Here is a 16,574-nt window from a genome sequence, read left to right on the forward strand (position 1 = left end):
ACCTTTTGAAAATGGCTGTATTCACTTCTCCTTTTTGTGTTGGGTATGTGGGCTGGAATGAAAGTTAAGCCGGGTAGACCAGGAGGAGTGAAGGAACCTGCTGGTTCCTGAGGTGGACTGGACAGAAAGCCTGCCTGCAGGCTCTTGCACTGTGTTTAAAGTTCAACAATAAAGATTAAAACACAAAATGTCCCTCCTCTTACCCCCTGCATGCCAACCTATGTACCTGTATCCACCCCCCTGCCCCCCCGTGGTCTCTCAAATCCCTTGTGCCAACCTCTGCCCATCTACCAATCCTCCTCACAGTTCTTGATACCTCTGACAGTCTACCCATCACCCGTGGCCTTTCTTTCTCAAATGCCCCCAATCATGCCCTTCGTCCTTCTTGCCCCAGTATCAACTCTGTGCCAACACATAACACCCTCTGATCCATCACCCTTTGGTCAGAATACGAAGGGAGGCTGAGGCAACTATGGCTGATAAGGGAAGTCATGCACATCAAGTAAAAGATAAGCATATAAAATGGTGAAGATTAGTGGGAAGCCAGAGGATTGATAAGCCCTTAAAAACCAGTAAAGGAGAACTAAAAAGGCAATTGGGGGGTAAAGATGAAATATGAGAGTAAGCTACCAAGTAATATAAAAGAAGATTGCAAGAAATCATTTTTTTAAAAGCATGTAAAAGGTAAGAGTGAGGCAAGAGTGGGCATTGGACTGCTGGAAAATGAAGCAGGGGAAGTAGTAATGGAGAACAAAGAAATGGCAGAGAATCTAAATAGGTCACTTGCATCAGTTTTCACAGTGGAAGACACCAGAAGCATATCAGAAATTCAACTGAGTCCGGGGGAGCATAGTGGCCATCGCTAATAAGAAGGTGCTGGGGAAGCTGAAAGGCCTGAAGGCACACCTGGACCAGATGGACTACGCCCCAGAGTTCTGAAGGAGATAGCTGAGGAGACTGTAAGGCAATGGTGGTGATCCTTCAGGAATCATTGGAGTCAGTGAGGGTCCCAGAGGACTGGAAAATGGCTAATGTAACATTCCTCTTTATGAGACTGGAAGCTATAGGCTCATTAACCTGTCCTCAATCATTGTAAGATTTTAGAGTTTATTATTAAGGACAACCCAAAAGGGTGCCTTACCACAACCCTAGGATGCCTCATCCTGGGATCAGATCCAGACGGTTACCTTACCACTCCAAAGGGGAAAAAATAAAAAAAATTCCTCCAATCCTCATCCCATCATGCTCACATACTCTCCAAGTCCTACCCATGTGAAACCCATGCAATTTAATGCCATCTACCCATTCTCCATCACTGATATATCCCCACTGTTAAGCTGTGCCCCTCTATCAATCTCTGTGGCCCCTCAGCCAACACACACGCAATGCCTACTTGTACCCACCACCTCTTTCACCTACTGTGCCATTTGTCTGAGTATCCACAAATACCCACACTCATTGAAGAAAAATGTAGTACTGTTATTTCAATGTCTATATTGCCAACAACACTATTGAGAAAAACATTCTCAACCAGAAATACATTCTGACACTTGTTGGCACTTCTGAACACTGTGCTTGTATGATCTGGGACCATTCTTCAATCTATTGCCGAGAAAATATGTCTTTGGGGGACAGAATGTAGGATTCTTGACTTCATTGTATTCACCGCAACTGAGATGCTCTTCATGATAGTGAAAATCTACAGCTTATGGTGGTTTGCACAGTTAGGAACTATACATTTGTTGTGTTTCATTTTGTGAATAAATGCAAAACTAATGAAGGATTAACTCCTGATTTTTCCTTTACCAACTGACTATCAGATTTCGTCAGGGCTGTGTCAGCTCTTTAAAAGATCTATCCAATTTCGTCTCCTATTCTCCTATGACACTGCAAATCCAATTCTTTGTATGTACCTCAGATGAAACTCGTTATACAAGTTATACTCGTTATGAAGAGTGGAAATTTCAGGAATAATAAACAATAAGGTGAAATATATAGATTCTCGGTTTAGCAAAGAGAAATGGGACAAACCAGAAAGGAGAGAAACGAGAATTGAATAGACTAAATGGTGATGAAGGGCATATCAAAGAAAACAGTAGATTAGGAGAGGGAAAATGGAAAAAAGTGGGGTCTAGGAGGGATGAAGAAGGATAAGTTAAAGGATTGAAAGGAACAGAAAGTAGAAATGTATTTTACACAATAATTCTCTTCTATTCAATCAATTTTGGTAGCATTAAATTTGTTGACATCAAATATTTAGAGGCCTATGGCTTTACTCTCAAGTTTCTCTCTTTCTGCCTCTTCCTGTTCTCCCCACCCACTTCAAACTCATGCATTCATCAAGTATCTGAAAGACACTGAGAGTCCAACAGCTGCCACTCTTGGCACATAATCCATCTAAAATAATGTTGGCAGAATGAAAAATCATCATAAACAAACCCTCAAAATAATCTCCACACATGTGGTATAAATAATTGTGCAAGAACTGCTACACAATCTGTTGTTACATAAAAGGACAAATGAAATTTTCCTCTTGAATTAGCAATTATGAAACCAACAGGATATTCATGCCACAACCCGAGTTGTGGAACCATAATCTCTACATAAATTCCTTCTTTCACTTCCTTTCTAAATGATGCCCTATAAACATTGCATAAATCATAAAATATTGCAATTGGTTTAAAAACTCCGAACACAATTTCAATTGCTTGTTAAATTATACTAACAATTTCTATTATGCAAGGAGTGCTAAGTTTGTTTACTGTTGTAACTTGGTGTATTTTGCTGATGAACATGATTACATAAAAGGAGAATCTGAAACATTTTCTGTTGCTCCGAATGGCTATTGCAGTCCTCTGTTTCTTCCAAACTGATTTGATATTAAAAATCGATATTTAAAAATGCCATCATTTAATGTGCTGCCAAGCCTAATAGAGTTTAACTTAATAAAGTTACACACAATCTTGAGTCATTGTTGTGGAGAAGTCCATATGCTCTATTTTTCTTTCGCCAGAAACACTTCAGAATGCAATACAAAATGACTGCTTATTGATTGCACTTAATACTTCGGAGCTTGGAACATGATTAATTTTTTTCCTTGGAACTTTCCCTGAAGTATTTACAAAATCAATGTCAACATTCATTATTTCAAGTAACTCAGGAATTTGCAAAGTTGGGCTCAATCAAAAGACATTTTTGCTGTGTTACATGCTAAGTTATTGTAATTTATTTTCTTTTTGCCATATTTTTATGTGTGAGGTAATTAATTGCTATACCATGTTTAAGTTAGTTACAAATTAGTTCTTTCCTACTACATGAAAACTTCCATATAATTTGCCATATTTTTATGGCAAAATGGAGGAGTTAATTGCTCTCCTCCTTAGATGTCTTCTGCTGCCGTGATTCACCATACAATGATGGCAGGTAGCCAACCTTATCAAATTTATTCCCTAATTTATCCTTTTATATTTTGCTGTTCCCTAGATCTCAGTAGATTTAAAGGTATTCTACATTGAAGAAGTCTCAGGCATGGAGGTCAGGCAAACATTATGAAGGCCTACCAGAAACAGCATTCTCGAATTTAAAGGAGGTGACTGCCAGGAACTCACAGAGCAGCTGCCTTTTTTTTTTGGGAATTGTGCCTTTTGGTTATCCATTGGCTGTGATTGCCAGCAGTGGCTGAATGATGCATGGAGCTTGCAAGTGTATATTTTCGTGCAGATCCCAAGGGTCTTTATTGTGACAATATAAAGTGCCACTGAATGTAATGCTAGCTGTCACACCTTTCCAGATTTTTTGCCTCAGCATAACTACCAGGCCAAGGTCACCAGGTGGCTAACATAAGTGTGAACCAACATAACACTGAGTGCTACATTATTCACTTTTTGTTTCATAGTGTGCTAAGGTCATTACCTTATTAAATAGTACATTTATATTTTTCATATATAATTAGCTATTATTGCACTTTGTTATTACAGTAACTTCACTATAGGTGGAATTTTCCAAGCTCCTGAATGACATGGGCTATGGGAAAATATCTAGGGAAGTGAGTGAGATGGCAAGCATGGTCCTTTTTGACATCATGAGCAAACATTTTTCATTTTCTAACTAAGACTTGGACACCAGATGTGATTCTTGCTCGTGAGTGGTGAAAGACCCAGTGAACCAAGATTGTTGTTTATTATCTCCCACATTATTATTTAATCTTGCCTCATTATATGCAGCTTCCTGCATATATACCCAACTGCTGAGAAATCCTGACATGAAAATTGGAGTGGTTACCTAGCGACTCCAACTCACTGCTTACTCCTCTAGACCTCTATTTTGGACATCCACCAACAGCATCTCCGAGCATGCTCCATTGGAAATGGCTGCATGCACTCCAATCCATGGGCATTGTCATCTGCCATGTATGAACCTCACTTGTGTCTTCATGACACATCTCTGATACATTTACAGTATGGTTTTGAACTTCAGTGCTTCTTTGGAGCGCACTGGCCCTTTTCATTGCAATACAGCTGCAAGGACACATTACGCACAGCGATAGGCTCCTAACTCATGGACTAGGGAAAGAATCGTGGGACTGCTCTCTGGCTCTTAGCAGACACTCACTTTGCACCTACGTGAATGCTCACAGCCTCCTTGCTTACCTTGCCTTGTTCTGACCTTTCTTTTTGCACTTGCCACCTTGGCCAGAATCTGAAGGCTCTCTCAGTTCTATAGTCCTGCATTGGTGTTCAGTGCAGATTGAAAGCCTAGTAGCTTGTCATTGTTGTTAGTAGTCTTCAGATATGGAGGGGGAAAGCTTAGAAACACAGAAAATAGGTGCAGGAGTGTAGGCCATTTGGCCCTTCCAGCCTGCTTTGCCATTCAATATGATCATGGCTGATCTTCCAACTCAGTACCTTGTTCCTGCTTTCTCCATGTACCATTTGATCCCTTAAGCTCTGCAAACCATATCTATCCCTTAAACATTCAATGTTTTGGCTTCAACTAATTTGGGGCAGCACGGTGGCTCAGTGGTTAGCGCTGCTGCTTCACAGCACCAGGGACCTGGGTTCGACTCCTAACTTGGGCAACTGTCTGTGTGGAGTTTGCACGTGCTCCCTGTGTCTGCGTGGGTTTCCTCTGGGTGCTCTGGTTTTTTCCCACAATCCAAAGATATGCAGGTCAGGTGAATTGGCATGCTAAATTGGCGATAGTGTTAGGTGCATTAGTCAGGGGTAAATATACGGTAGGGGAATAGGTCTGGGTGGGTTACTCTTCAAAGGACTCGGTAGGCTGAAGGGGCTGTTTCCGTACTCTAGGGAATCTAATCTAATTTCTATCGCAGGTCCATCTCCCTCAAGGTGATGAAATTTCTCCTTATCATAGTCCTAAATGGCCTACTCTGATTCCAACCCCATGGTTCAGTTAAAATTAGGATCGTCAATTTTAGGCCTGTGGGAAATAGCTGAGAAGGAGACCATTGAGGGATTTGGATGAAAATGTACAAATAGAGGCAACAGCACTCAATATAGGTGAGTGACCACAGATGTCATGAATGAATGTGGTGCAAGTTGAGACAAAGGTGCACAATTTGAATGATGCCAAATTTCCAGTGAGTGGAACATGGGAGCCAACCAGGTGTGTGGAGGAATAGTCACGTCTAGAGATGATCTCCAACTTCTTCTTTTCTATGGTGAAGTCCATAAATTGTCCATATTTCTTTAGCCGGAAACACTTTAGCACACAATGTTAAGTGATGTTTTTGTTCTTGTAATGTTACTTTGAGCTTGTAAAATGATTAAGTTGTTTCCTCTGAACATGTGCTCAATTACTGATCTAAATCAACATTTGAAGCTCTGGTGGGAAATGCGAATAGTTCTTTAAATAACCGGCATGAAGTTCAGAAACAAGGAAGGACAGACTTTAGCCTTGGAGTGCTGTATATAAAATGTTATGTGAATTATATGGCACTTTCTTTCATTTAGGACAACAGCATATGTGTTTAAGATAAACAAAAATGTCTCAAAGAATGACTGTCGTAGTCATTGAGGATAATCACCTGAAACCTTTGCATCAGCTATACTATTTATACAGCACTGTAATGTATTTTGCTGCATTGGTAGGCAATCCTAGGTTAAAATGTTTTCAAAAATATACAACCTATTGAATGGAATGCACTTCCGATTTAAAATGTTAGATTTATACAGCCTGTCTGTTTTTTTCTTATCACTTTTCTTGTTTTGTATAATTTGATTCCCAGGTACTTGGTGCTAGAGCATGTTTCTGGGGGCGAGCTCTTTGATTATCTTGTGAAAAAAGGACGACTGACACCAAAGGAGGCCCGAAAGTTCTTCCGACAAATAATATCTGCATTAGATTTCTGCCATAGCCATTCAATATGGTAAGCTTCAAACATTGCTACTGCAGTTAATCTGTTCAAATGAATCTCCTTATGTTTCAATGCACTATATAGAACATATTTGTTGCCAGTCAACTGTTCAACAGTTGTTGAGAATGATCACATCAATCAGGAAAAGGTTCTGTGTACATATGGGTTCTTTACTATTGGGATGCGATTAAAATTTGATGAAAGTAATAATTTGAGAGAAATCTTTTGATATCTTGACTTTCATCTGAGTACATTCGTTAACAACAGGAAAGAGATTTGTCTTGAGACTTGCATCAAAAATATGATAATTAGTAAAACTCCCCCAGTGATGTTGAATTTTACTTTGGAAAGTTTCCTTATGGGTAGAGGAGCTTGTTCCAACAAACACAACAAAAGTCATTCTGAACATGATAGGCAGCTGTAAAATATCTTGCTAGAACTTACAGCCAATAATTAGGAACACTCATTATTTAAAATGTATTGAATTATTTTCAGAGTTCTAATTTTAAGACTCTGACCTTCTGATTTCTCCAATCTTGATAAACAGACAATATCAGTGCACTAAATGAAGGAGATAAGGAATCACACGAGTGAAAATCCGATCAGCTTAACCCAGAATAACCAGTGTCTTGCAGCGTAATCAGGGTATTTAAGGTAGCAGTAGAGTAATGCATGACTTAACTGTTTAGTAAATATTTTTACAATATGGTTTACAATCCAAAATTTTAATCCAGGCATTGATTTTTTTTTAGATTTTTCTAATCAACTTGTTCAGAGATGTTATCACACACCTTTTAACAGCTGGGACTTGAATCTGGACCTCCTGGCTCAGACAGAGACACTACCCTTGCATCACAGTTGCCTCGATTGTCCTTTTTCAAACATTAACTAAGCTTTATTCAGCTTTGAAGAAATCAAATAAATACTAAATGTCATTGAGATAATGAGGCAATGACAATGGTTTGGATTTAGGAGGCTTGTAGGTCATGAAGAAATTGCAATGAAAAGGTTTAGTTGAAAGAGCATCAGTCTGTAGTTCAAGAATAATGATGATATTAGGAAATTAACTAAGTGATTTTAGGTTGGTGTTCTCATTCAATGAATTTATCTGAAGTCTAAAATTAGAATGCAGCTCAAGGCCACACTAATACGGCAATTGTTTATTATGTGCTGCAGTTTGTTTTATTGTACCATAAGTGGTGAGTCCAGTGCTCTTGATGTGGAATAATGACCACATTAAAATCTTACAGATTTAATAAGTGACAGCATGTAACTAATTATAGAACAATCCATGTACATTGTAGACTAGACTCATACAGCTTTTCTGATTATTACAGCCAACATGCACCACAAACAAATGACAAATATCACTTTGAAAATCAGTTATTAAAAAGAATTGTTATTGATAGGATAGTTGTAACCTTAATCTAATTTTTAATTGAATTGAATTTGCATATCAAGTAATGCATGGGTTGGCTTAAGTTATGATCTGAAAATATTCAGGAGCAGTACGGAATGGAGTACTATATTACAAGGAAGGCACAGGATGTTAGACAATGATATAAAGAGTTAACAGTAGTACCATTATCAGGAGAGTGAAGTATATTAAGTGCTCCAGCATAGCCATTGTCACTTTCATGTGCATCAAAGGCACCTGAATACCTACATGTTGATTGCAAATCTATCAAGCATTTCTCTTTTTCTTTCTTTTATCTCTCATATGAAATATGAAAGATTGTAAAACTTAATGGATATAAGTAAATTTGTAGACTATTGGAGAGAATTCTACTTAGAATAACAAGGATCTGCAAGAATGAAATTTAGTCAAGGGAATTGAAGGTAACCTGCAACATATGACTTAACTCTGGCTCTTTGCAAAGCTCCAAGCCCTGTTACCTAGCCAACTAAAGTGATCTTGCTCAGTAGGTGAATGGTGCACGTTATTATTATTCCATAAATAAAGTTCACTATTGTCTGGAAATTGTTATTATATTGAATATCTGACTACAACCTCTATTGTCAGCTAATGTCTTAAAATGAAGCAGAGCTTTTTGAAGATACAAACCTGTTTGCAAATTTCTGGCTCAGAGAAAATTTTAATTAAAGAACGAGAAATTAAAGGAAGAGAAATAAAGCTAGTTTAATAGTGCTCTGCATTGATGCAGTGTGTTCAAAGTAGTGAGTGAATGTGCATGTGGAGTTCCCAATTGTTGCCAAGTGTTTTAGGAAAGGGACCTTGTGTTTTCCGGGCAGGTAAAGGGAAACAAAAAGCAATTCATTGTGCATTTTGGCTGAGCCATCCTTATTTTCCACCTGCTTTGGCCTCTTAATTGTTCTCCTGCTCTTCTGGCAGCATCCAAGGAACAGGAGAATCGACATTTTGGGCATAAGCCCTTCTTCAGGAAAGAAGGGCTTATGCCCGAAATGTCGATTCTCCTGCTCCTTGGATGCTGTCTGACCTGCTGCGCTTTTCCAGCAACACGTTTTCAGCTCTGATCTCCAGCATCTGCAGTCCTCACTTTCTCCTCCTGCTCTTCTCACTCAGTTATTACTTTGAGCATATCTCTCACCTTCAAAGAACTTTTGATACAATGGAAAATCAGTCTGAATACAAAAATGTGGAAAACAAGGGAAATGAGGGACAGAAGAGAATAGATTGATGGTTAACTTAAAAGGAATCCAAAGGTGGTCTTTAGCATATTAATAATAAAGATGTTGTGAGAAGAATGGTTTAACCTGTTAAAGGCTCTTAAGATAGAGGTAATATGATTAGTTTTTCTCCTTCCCTCTATGCTTACCAATCTATACCTGGCGATTTCTCACTATCCTTTTACATTCTCTATCCAGCCTCATCTTGTCAATGAAATGTACTTCCTATTTTTTCTCAATGTGTTGTTGGTGGCATGGTCTGCACCTCCAAGTGTTCCACAAGCAGATCCAACATGCAGTTCTCTGATACACAATGCCATGGCCAAGTCCGTATGGGGAAACAGATCAGAACCTTCATCCATCCCATTCACATTATGTCACAGAGAGAGAGACTAAGAGTTATCACAATGCAATCTCCATGGATACCAATAGCTTTTAAGATAAATTAATTTCCCAGCAAAAGAGAGAGAATCACACACAATTTCAGGTGCTAAGACTTTTACTGTAACAACTAAACTAAAATCATCCACTAAATATTGCATTGTAGACAAGTAATACATAAAAGGTACATTTCCCGTTAACTAATTAACATTCCAGAGCAAATATATAGACTTGTACATAAAGACTTACTGTATATATTCGAGTAATAGTGGACTTCATGTAAACGTCGACCCCCTATTTCTGGACAAATAACCTGCAATTTTCCATGTATCTCATGTAAAAGGCGAACCTAGTTCTTCACCGATAATAGATCAATATTTGAGTCAGTGTGCCGGCTATCACGTCCCGCTCCAGCTTTCCAGTCTACCGATTGTTCTGTGCCCCTTCTGGTCTTCCAGTCCACTGGCTGTGGAGTTCCACTCCGTGTTTTCAGAATTCCCATAATTCTTTTATTTCCTTTATTGGTTTAGAGATTAATTGAGCTTCTGCTAATGATACAGAATGAATTTTGGTGGGCATGAATTTCAGCCCCTCAAACGTAATATCCGTATAATAGTCGACCCCATTAATTCAACCTGAAAACATTGTCAAAACGTTCAACTATTACTCAAGTACTGTATGCAGGTATACGATAAAATTCTCCTAGCTTCTGACATCCACCATTTCACACCAGTATGATTATTTTAATGTTATTTTAAAGGTCCTTCACTTAATTGTCTGAGTATTATTAAGTTGAATTCCAGCAGCAGGGCATTCTCTGGCTATATTTAGCTCTTTAAGTTTCTGCAACTCTCATCCCTTCAAATATGAAATCTCTTCTTGCCAGCATCCTGCTTAGTTGTTAACACAAAATCAAACCTCTGACTAGTTGACACAGCAGCAGCTGCCTTTCATGTTTCCTATCTGGCTGAATGAGCATCTGTGTCCAGCCCAACCAGCTACCTCTTTCTTGTGTCAAGGTGTCAAACTAACACCTGAATTTCTATGGACTTTGTTGCACCTGCCACACAGTGTCTTTAACTCCTATCTCGCAAAAGAAAACTGCAGGTCGACTCTTAGTAGTAGATTAGATTCCCTACAGTATGGAAACAGGCTCTTCGGCCCAACAAGTCCACACCGACCCTCTGAAGAGAAACCCACCCAGACCCATTCCCCGATTCTTTTATCCCTGACTAATGCACTGAACACTATGGACAATTCAGCACGGCCAATTCACCTAACCTGCACATCTTTGGACTGTGGGAGGAAACCGGAGCACCTGGAGGAAACCCACGTAGACACAGGGAGAATGTGCAAACTCACACAGACAGTCACCCAAGGCTGGAATCAAACACGGCCCCCTGGCGCTGTGAGGCAGCAGTGCTAACCACTGAGTCACCATGCCAACCCGTGAAACCTCAAGCTAGAAGGCTGTTTTGGCTCAGTTTTGAACTAGTGCCCTTTCACATATTAAGTAAATGTGATAATCACTACACTCTAGAAATAGAAATTTATTTGACACAATTAATACTATAACAACACCAAATCTACCTCGTGCTTTAACTTAACTCTGGATGATCATACACAACTACAGTAGATCTTGGCTTTGATCCACATGGCGATGATCATCCGGCCTTGTCCCAGTGGTCCCTGGGTGTCTTCTCTTCTTGGTGGTTGGTCTCAAGTTACCGCCTCCAGCATGGTGTCGCGACAAATCTTATACCTGAAAGATTTCTCACCTTTTTGGGAGGGTCTTCAATGTCTTCCAATAGACTGATCAGGGCTTGATCATCGTGTTTAATTGGACTCAACCAGGCATTGACAAGTCGATGGCAGTGTAGTCATTCCTGGAGGTGCTGGGCACATATAGCCCCCTCCAAATAAGGGTGTGAGGCACTCCCGTGTCTGGTACACACCCCAATGTTTCCGAGCACTCTGAGGGGGGCATTTCAGTCAACTCTATTCAAACTGAAATTCGGGTGTGCATTATGTGGTCTGCATAATGTCTGTTGGTAGCTGCAGCCTGTCTGGATTCTGCAGCATGTTTATCAGTACGGTCACTTTGGTCAAGGCTTGCCTCAGTTTCAAAGCATGCTTCAGCTATTGTCCAATCTTTGTAAATCCATCATAAGTACATTATTTTGAACAGCTCGTCCGGCCATAATCTCAACCTAGGCTCTTTTCCCATGACAACCAAATCTTATAAGTCTGACTCCTGACAGAGTTCAATGTGATCACTATCGTCCAATCTAGGATATTCTATCTTATCTTGGATTTTAAAAAAAGTTTAAAGCATAACCACAATATATAGTGTCACACTTTTAACAGTTGCAACATTCAGCCGTGAGATTGGATTTTCGACACTTATGGGGCTAAAAATACGGAAGAGGAACTGGCTAAATATAAAGTATGACTGAAGCTCTCTAGATTGAGATCAGACATCACTAAGTTGGTGTCTCATCAAAAACATCACCATTCTTCCCAGTAATTCTGGTAAGTTCTTTATCGGTGGAATCTTTTACTCAGTTAAGTGATCCATCAACAAGAATGTTTGACAATCACTATCTTAATTCCATTTCCATGAAATGGTGGAATACTCAAAATCCATTCCTTAATCTTCCCCCTCCTCTGTTCATTAATATTGCAAATGATTCTTTCTTCTCAGCACCCTTTCAAATCTATTGTCAATATTCTCTTATTGAGTGTCTGCCTTTACTAATTTCCATCCAATCTCAAACCTCTCCAAAATCTTTTTAAAGCATTTTATCTCTGAACCTGTTTTTATCGATCCAACTCTGTAGCTGAATCCTGATGAAAGGTCAGTGACCTGAAAGCTAATTTTGTTTTTCCCTCTCTATGCAATTGTCTGACCTGTTGAGTATTTTTGATATTCTGTTTTTAATTCAGATTTCCATCATGTTCAGTATTTTGCCTTTGTGTTCTGCATTTATTTCCTTAGATTTTGATTTCTGCTCTTCCTACATCACTCAAATGACCCTGATTCAAAGTCATGAACGACACTCTGTGACTGACCATGTTATCCTTCCTCATTTTCAGCCTAGTCATTCACACCTTTCTCCCCAGCACTCCTGTATTTACAACAGTAGTGGAATTGCTCTTACTTGGTACTATGGTCAGCCATCCAGCTGTAGGCAGAACAATATTTTCTCTTCACATGTCATCATATCTTGGGGATTTACTGCTGACTAAGTCCCTTACTTAACCGTATGTTGCCTCCTGGTCATTTCATTCACAGATATAGCATCAGCTTCAAAATTCTTTCCACTGCCATTGACTCCAGCCTTTGTGCAACCTTCTCTCCTCTAGCCCCCCTTGTGTGACCATGTATTCCATCCCTTACTGTGGAATTTCTGTTCTAAATCCCTCCAGCTCCTTAAACCCATATCTTTCTCACCTGACACCTGATCAATACTCTTAATTTCCTTCCCCTTTGATTCTGGTTCTGTATTTGCCAGTGCCTCTGTGAAATATCTTGGAATTTCTTTTCTATTTTAAATGCCTTAAGTAAATGTACCATTTTGTAATTTGTAATCATTGTTATTGAAATTGCCTTTACAATCAAGAAGGTGTTTCATCTGGTCAGAAACTGATCACCTTTAGGTAGTGTAGACCTGAACAAAGGTTTCAACAAGGAGAGAAGAAAGCACTTGATGTGAAGGAAGTTAGTCATCGTAACTTCACTATAATATCATCAACATTGCCTTTAGAGGTCTGGCTATATTTTAGAAATATTGGAAATAGAAATGAAGTACTAATGGTAGATTGTTCTGCATCTTGTTCCATAATCTAGAACAGAAAGAGACATATCTATCATGAACAGTTCAAAATTAGTTATCAAATAGTATAAGTGGCAACACCCTCATAAAACAGTAATTCAAATAGAAATGTAATTTCGTGGCAGACTGAAGATGAAAAAAAAAAGCTTTTCTTAACTCTAAGTTACCAAATCAAATGTCTGCTTCTCTGCAATGAGGGTATCATTCACTGTCCATGTTGATTATTCAGGACTCCTATCTAGACCTAATTAGCACAGTTATTGCGGTGACTTCATAGATCCTGCTCTGTGGTACCAGTTAACTGCTCATAATTTCTATATTGCTGATGCAGTTGTAAAAATGATAATATTCAATAGTAAAATATTTAATATCTAATAGCACAAGTCACACACGGCTATATTATCAGAAAGTTACATTCAGGTATAAATCTAAAACTGCACATGGCTGAGGTCAGGCAAAAATTGAGGCCAATTTTAACAGTTAAAATAGCTGTAGCAATTTGTCTCTGCTAATCACACTCCATTTTCAAGGTTGCACTTTTAATCTGGTTTTTGGAGCAATTGAGAGAGAGCCATCAAAAGATTCACATGACACAGGATATTGCAATTATTTTTGGACACTTTTGTGATTTTATTGAGTACCCCTTCACCCACCCCTAATTTCCAAGAATTAGAATCTTTGGTTGAGGGTGCCAGAAATGTGTTTCAGTCAGGCCCTGGTGTGAAAGTATGGGTTGCCTTTTACTTTTCCCCATGTCTTATGTGTGTCTATTGCAGCCTTGTTGTGAGCTATGTATGCAGTAATAATTTAATCGAATTAGCTTTATTCTCACAGGTACTCAAATGAGTATAGTGAAAAGTTTATAAATTGCCACTTAGAGTGCCATTTTAGGTACAAAGGAGCTGAGGTACCTCGCGATCTCACATTGATTCATTCATTCTGCAAGAATCATCGCACCTGCTAATGCAGTGTGCATTGTCTTGCCATCTCTCTATGTCAGTGGTCACAGACCTTCTGAGATTTTATGGCTTGGTAGCCTTTTTTTTAATGTAAAAGTGGAGGCGATAGGAGAAAGCGAAATGACATTGCTGCAGTCAACTATGCACTGCACTCATGGGAATCTTGCCACATGTTCATTTGGGAAACTGTTGCTTGTTGCATTTGAAAGAAAAATTTGATTAAATAAATGGCCCTGGCAAAAGAAAGGTGTTTTCCAGTTTCACACTTCTGATAGGGAGGCCTGTGTATTGAGAGGACTCATCGGAGACTCTGTTTTGTGTTGAACAGTCTTTCCATCATTATTTTAAATGGTCAGGAAATTGTCCACTGTAATTCCTAATATTACACCACAGTAAAGAAGGCTCCCTACCAAGATCAATGTGGAAAATTACTCCATGATAAGTTATAGTGATATGAAGTTGTGCTGTCGATTTAAATGTGTGTCCAGAACTTGCATAATTACTTTAAATGAAACTTTCACATTAAATTCAGTGTAATTTAATATTTAGAATTGCTGGCAGCTGTTGCTGACTTCAGATTGGTTGGCAAAACTAATTTCAAGTCTCTCTCTTTCTGACTGTCTGTCTGTCCCTCTCTGTCTGTCTGTCTGTCTGTCTGTCTCTCTCTCTCTCACACACACACACACACACACACACACACACACACACACACACACACACACACACACACACACACACACACACTTTTGCACAATCTCAGTGGTATCGCTGAGGCCAGCTGCCTTATTAATTCTCCAGGTGTTAATAATTGGGCTTGATCTGGCTCCATGGCAACATTGTAACGTCCACTTGTAACAGGCAGAACATCTACTTAATTTTACCTTGAACTGAAGGAGGCAGTTTAAAATGTAACCATCTTATAAAGTCTTGAGGCATCAACCTGGCTCTGTACATCACAGCAACATAAAACCAAGTCCTAAAAGATTGACTAAGATGAATGCACACATGTCTGATCAGGCTTTTCTGATCTTTCTACTTCTCCTTTAGTCCTCCTTATTCTCCTTAAAACAATTCAACACATCAGCAATTCCTATAAAAGTACAAATAGTTATGAAGCAGAATATAACTTTTTAAGAGGTTGACAAACGGGTTCAAAAAAATTTTCTTCACATGCATCATCCAAGCAAGATGAATATAGGATTTAAAATTATTAAATTATACAGCGAACAACAACAACAACAACAACAGGAGTGGTCTCCCATCCATGGGTTATTTTCTGTGAACATGAAGATTATTGGTGATTAGTCAGGCTTAAGCACAACAATTTGTGGATTTCCCTCATCACTCTTCGAATTGGGGGGGTCCAAATTTGTGAGATCGTTAAGATTAGATTACTTACAGTGTGGAAACAGGCCCTTTGGCCCAACAAGTCCACACCGACCCTCCGAAGAGCAACCCACCCAGACCCATTCCCCTACGTTTACCCCTTCACCTAACACTATGGGCAATTTAGCATGGCCAGTTCACCTAGCCTGCACATTTTTTGTTTGGACTGTGGGAGGAAACCGGAGCACCTGGAGGAGAATGTGCAAACTCCACACGGAAATTGAACCCGGGTCTCTGGTGCTGTGAGGCAGCAGTGCTAACCACTGTGCCACCCAAGTAAGGAATATCTCAGACAGGGTAGATGTTGAGGTCATATTTTCACCTGTGGGAGAATCCAAACGAGTGATGATTAATACAAAACAGTTGTTAATGAATTCAAAAAAGCCTTTACAAAAAAAAATGTATAATAACTAGAATTGTGGAATTGTTAGTCCAGGGATAAGTTGAAACATATAGCTTAGATGCTTTTGAAAGGAAACTAGATGAGTATTTGAGAGAAGAGGAGATAGAAAGATAAAGAAAAATGTGTTGAAAGTGTATGAGATGATCTAAATGCAATGGAACTCCCTCCCTAATGGCATTGTGGGTCTACCTGCAGACATGAAATGCAGCAGTTCAAGAAGACAGCTCACCACCACCTTTTCAAGGCCATGTAGGGACAGGCAATTAATGCTGGCCAGCCAATGACCTCCATGTCCCACGAGAGAATAAAAAAAAGACTTGTAGATTATCAACAAACTAGTTGAATAGAATAGCTTGTTTCTTGCTGCATGTTTATGTGCATTTATAAAAGTTGGCCAATCTCATATCATTGTTTAGCTCGACTATGCGATCATGTTTCTACCCCATCTCTTTTAATGAATATGATCCATGGTGAACAGAGCTACATTTATTTTCTCATTTGTTTCAGGCAAGAGCTCACATTCACTCTTCATTCAAAAATACAGTGTTCTGATGTATTTTTAAAAAAATTACAAGTAGCCAATC

The 16,574-nt window shown here is 39.1% G+C and overlaps 1 protein-coding gene across 1 annotated transcript in view; it reads left to right on the forward strand.

Moving 5' to 3' along the window:
- LOC122557836 (serine/threonine-protein kinase BRSK2-like) overlaps positions 1–16,574 on the forward strand; it is a 966,919-nt gene that overhangs the window by 634,596 nt on the left and 315,749 nt on the right. The window contains 1 exon segment of the mRNA XM_087996588.1: positions 6,248–6,388. Coding sequence (XP_087852714.1) covers positions 6,248–6,388 — 141 coding nt within the window.

Source organism: Chiloscyllium plagiosum, unplaced genomic scaffold, assembly GCF_037043375.1.
Source record: "Chiloscyllium plagiosum isolate Xiang-an unplaced genomic scaffold, Cpla_swu_hap1 HiC_scaffold_18, whole genome shotgun sequence".
NCBI classification, from domain to species: domain Eukaryota; kingdom Metazoa; phylum Chordata; class Chondrichthyes; order Orectolobiformes; family Hemiscylliidae; genus Chiloscyllium; species Chiloscyllium plagiosum.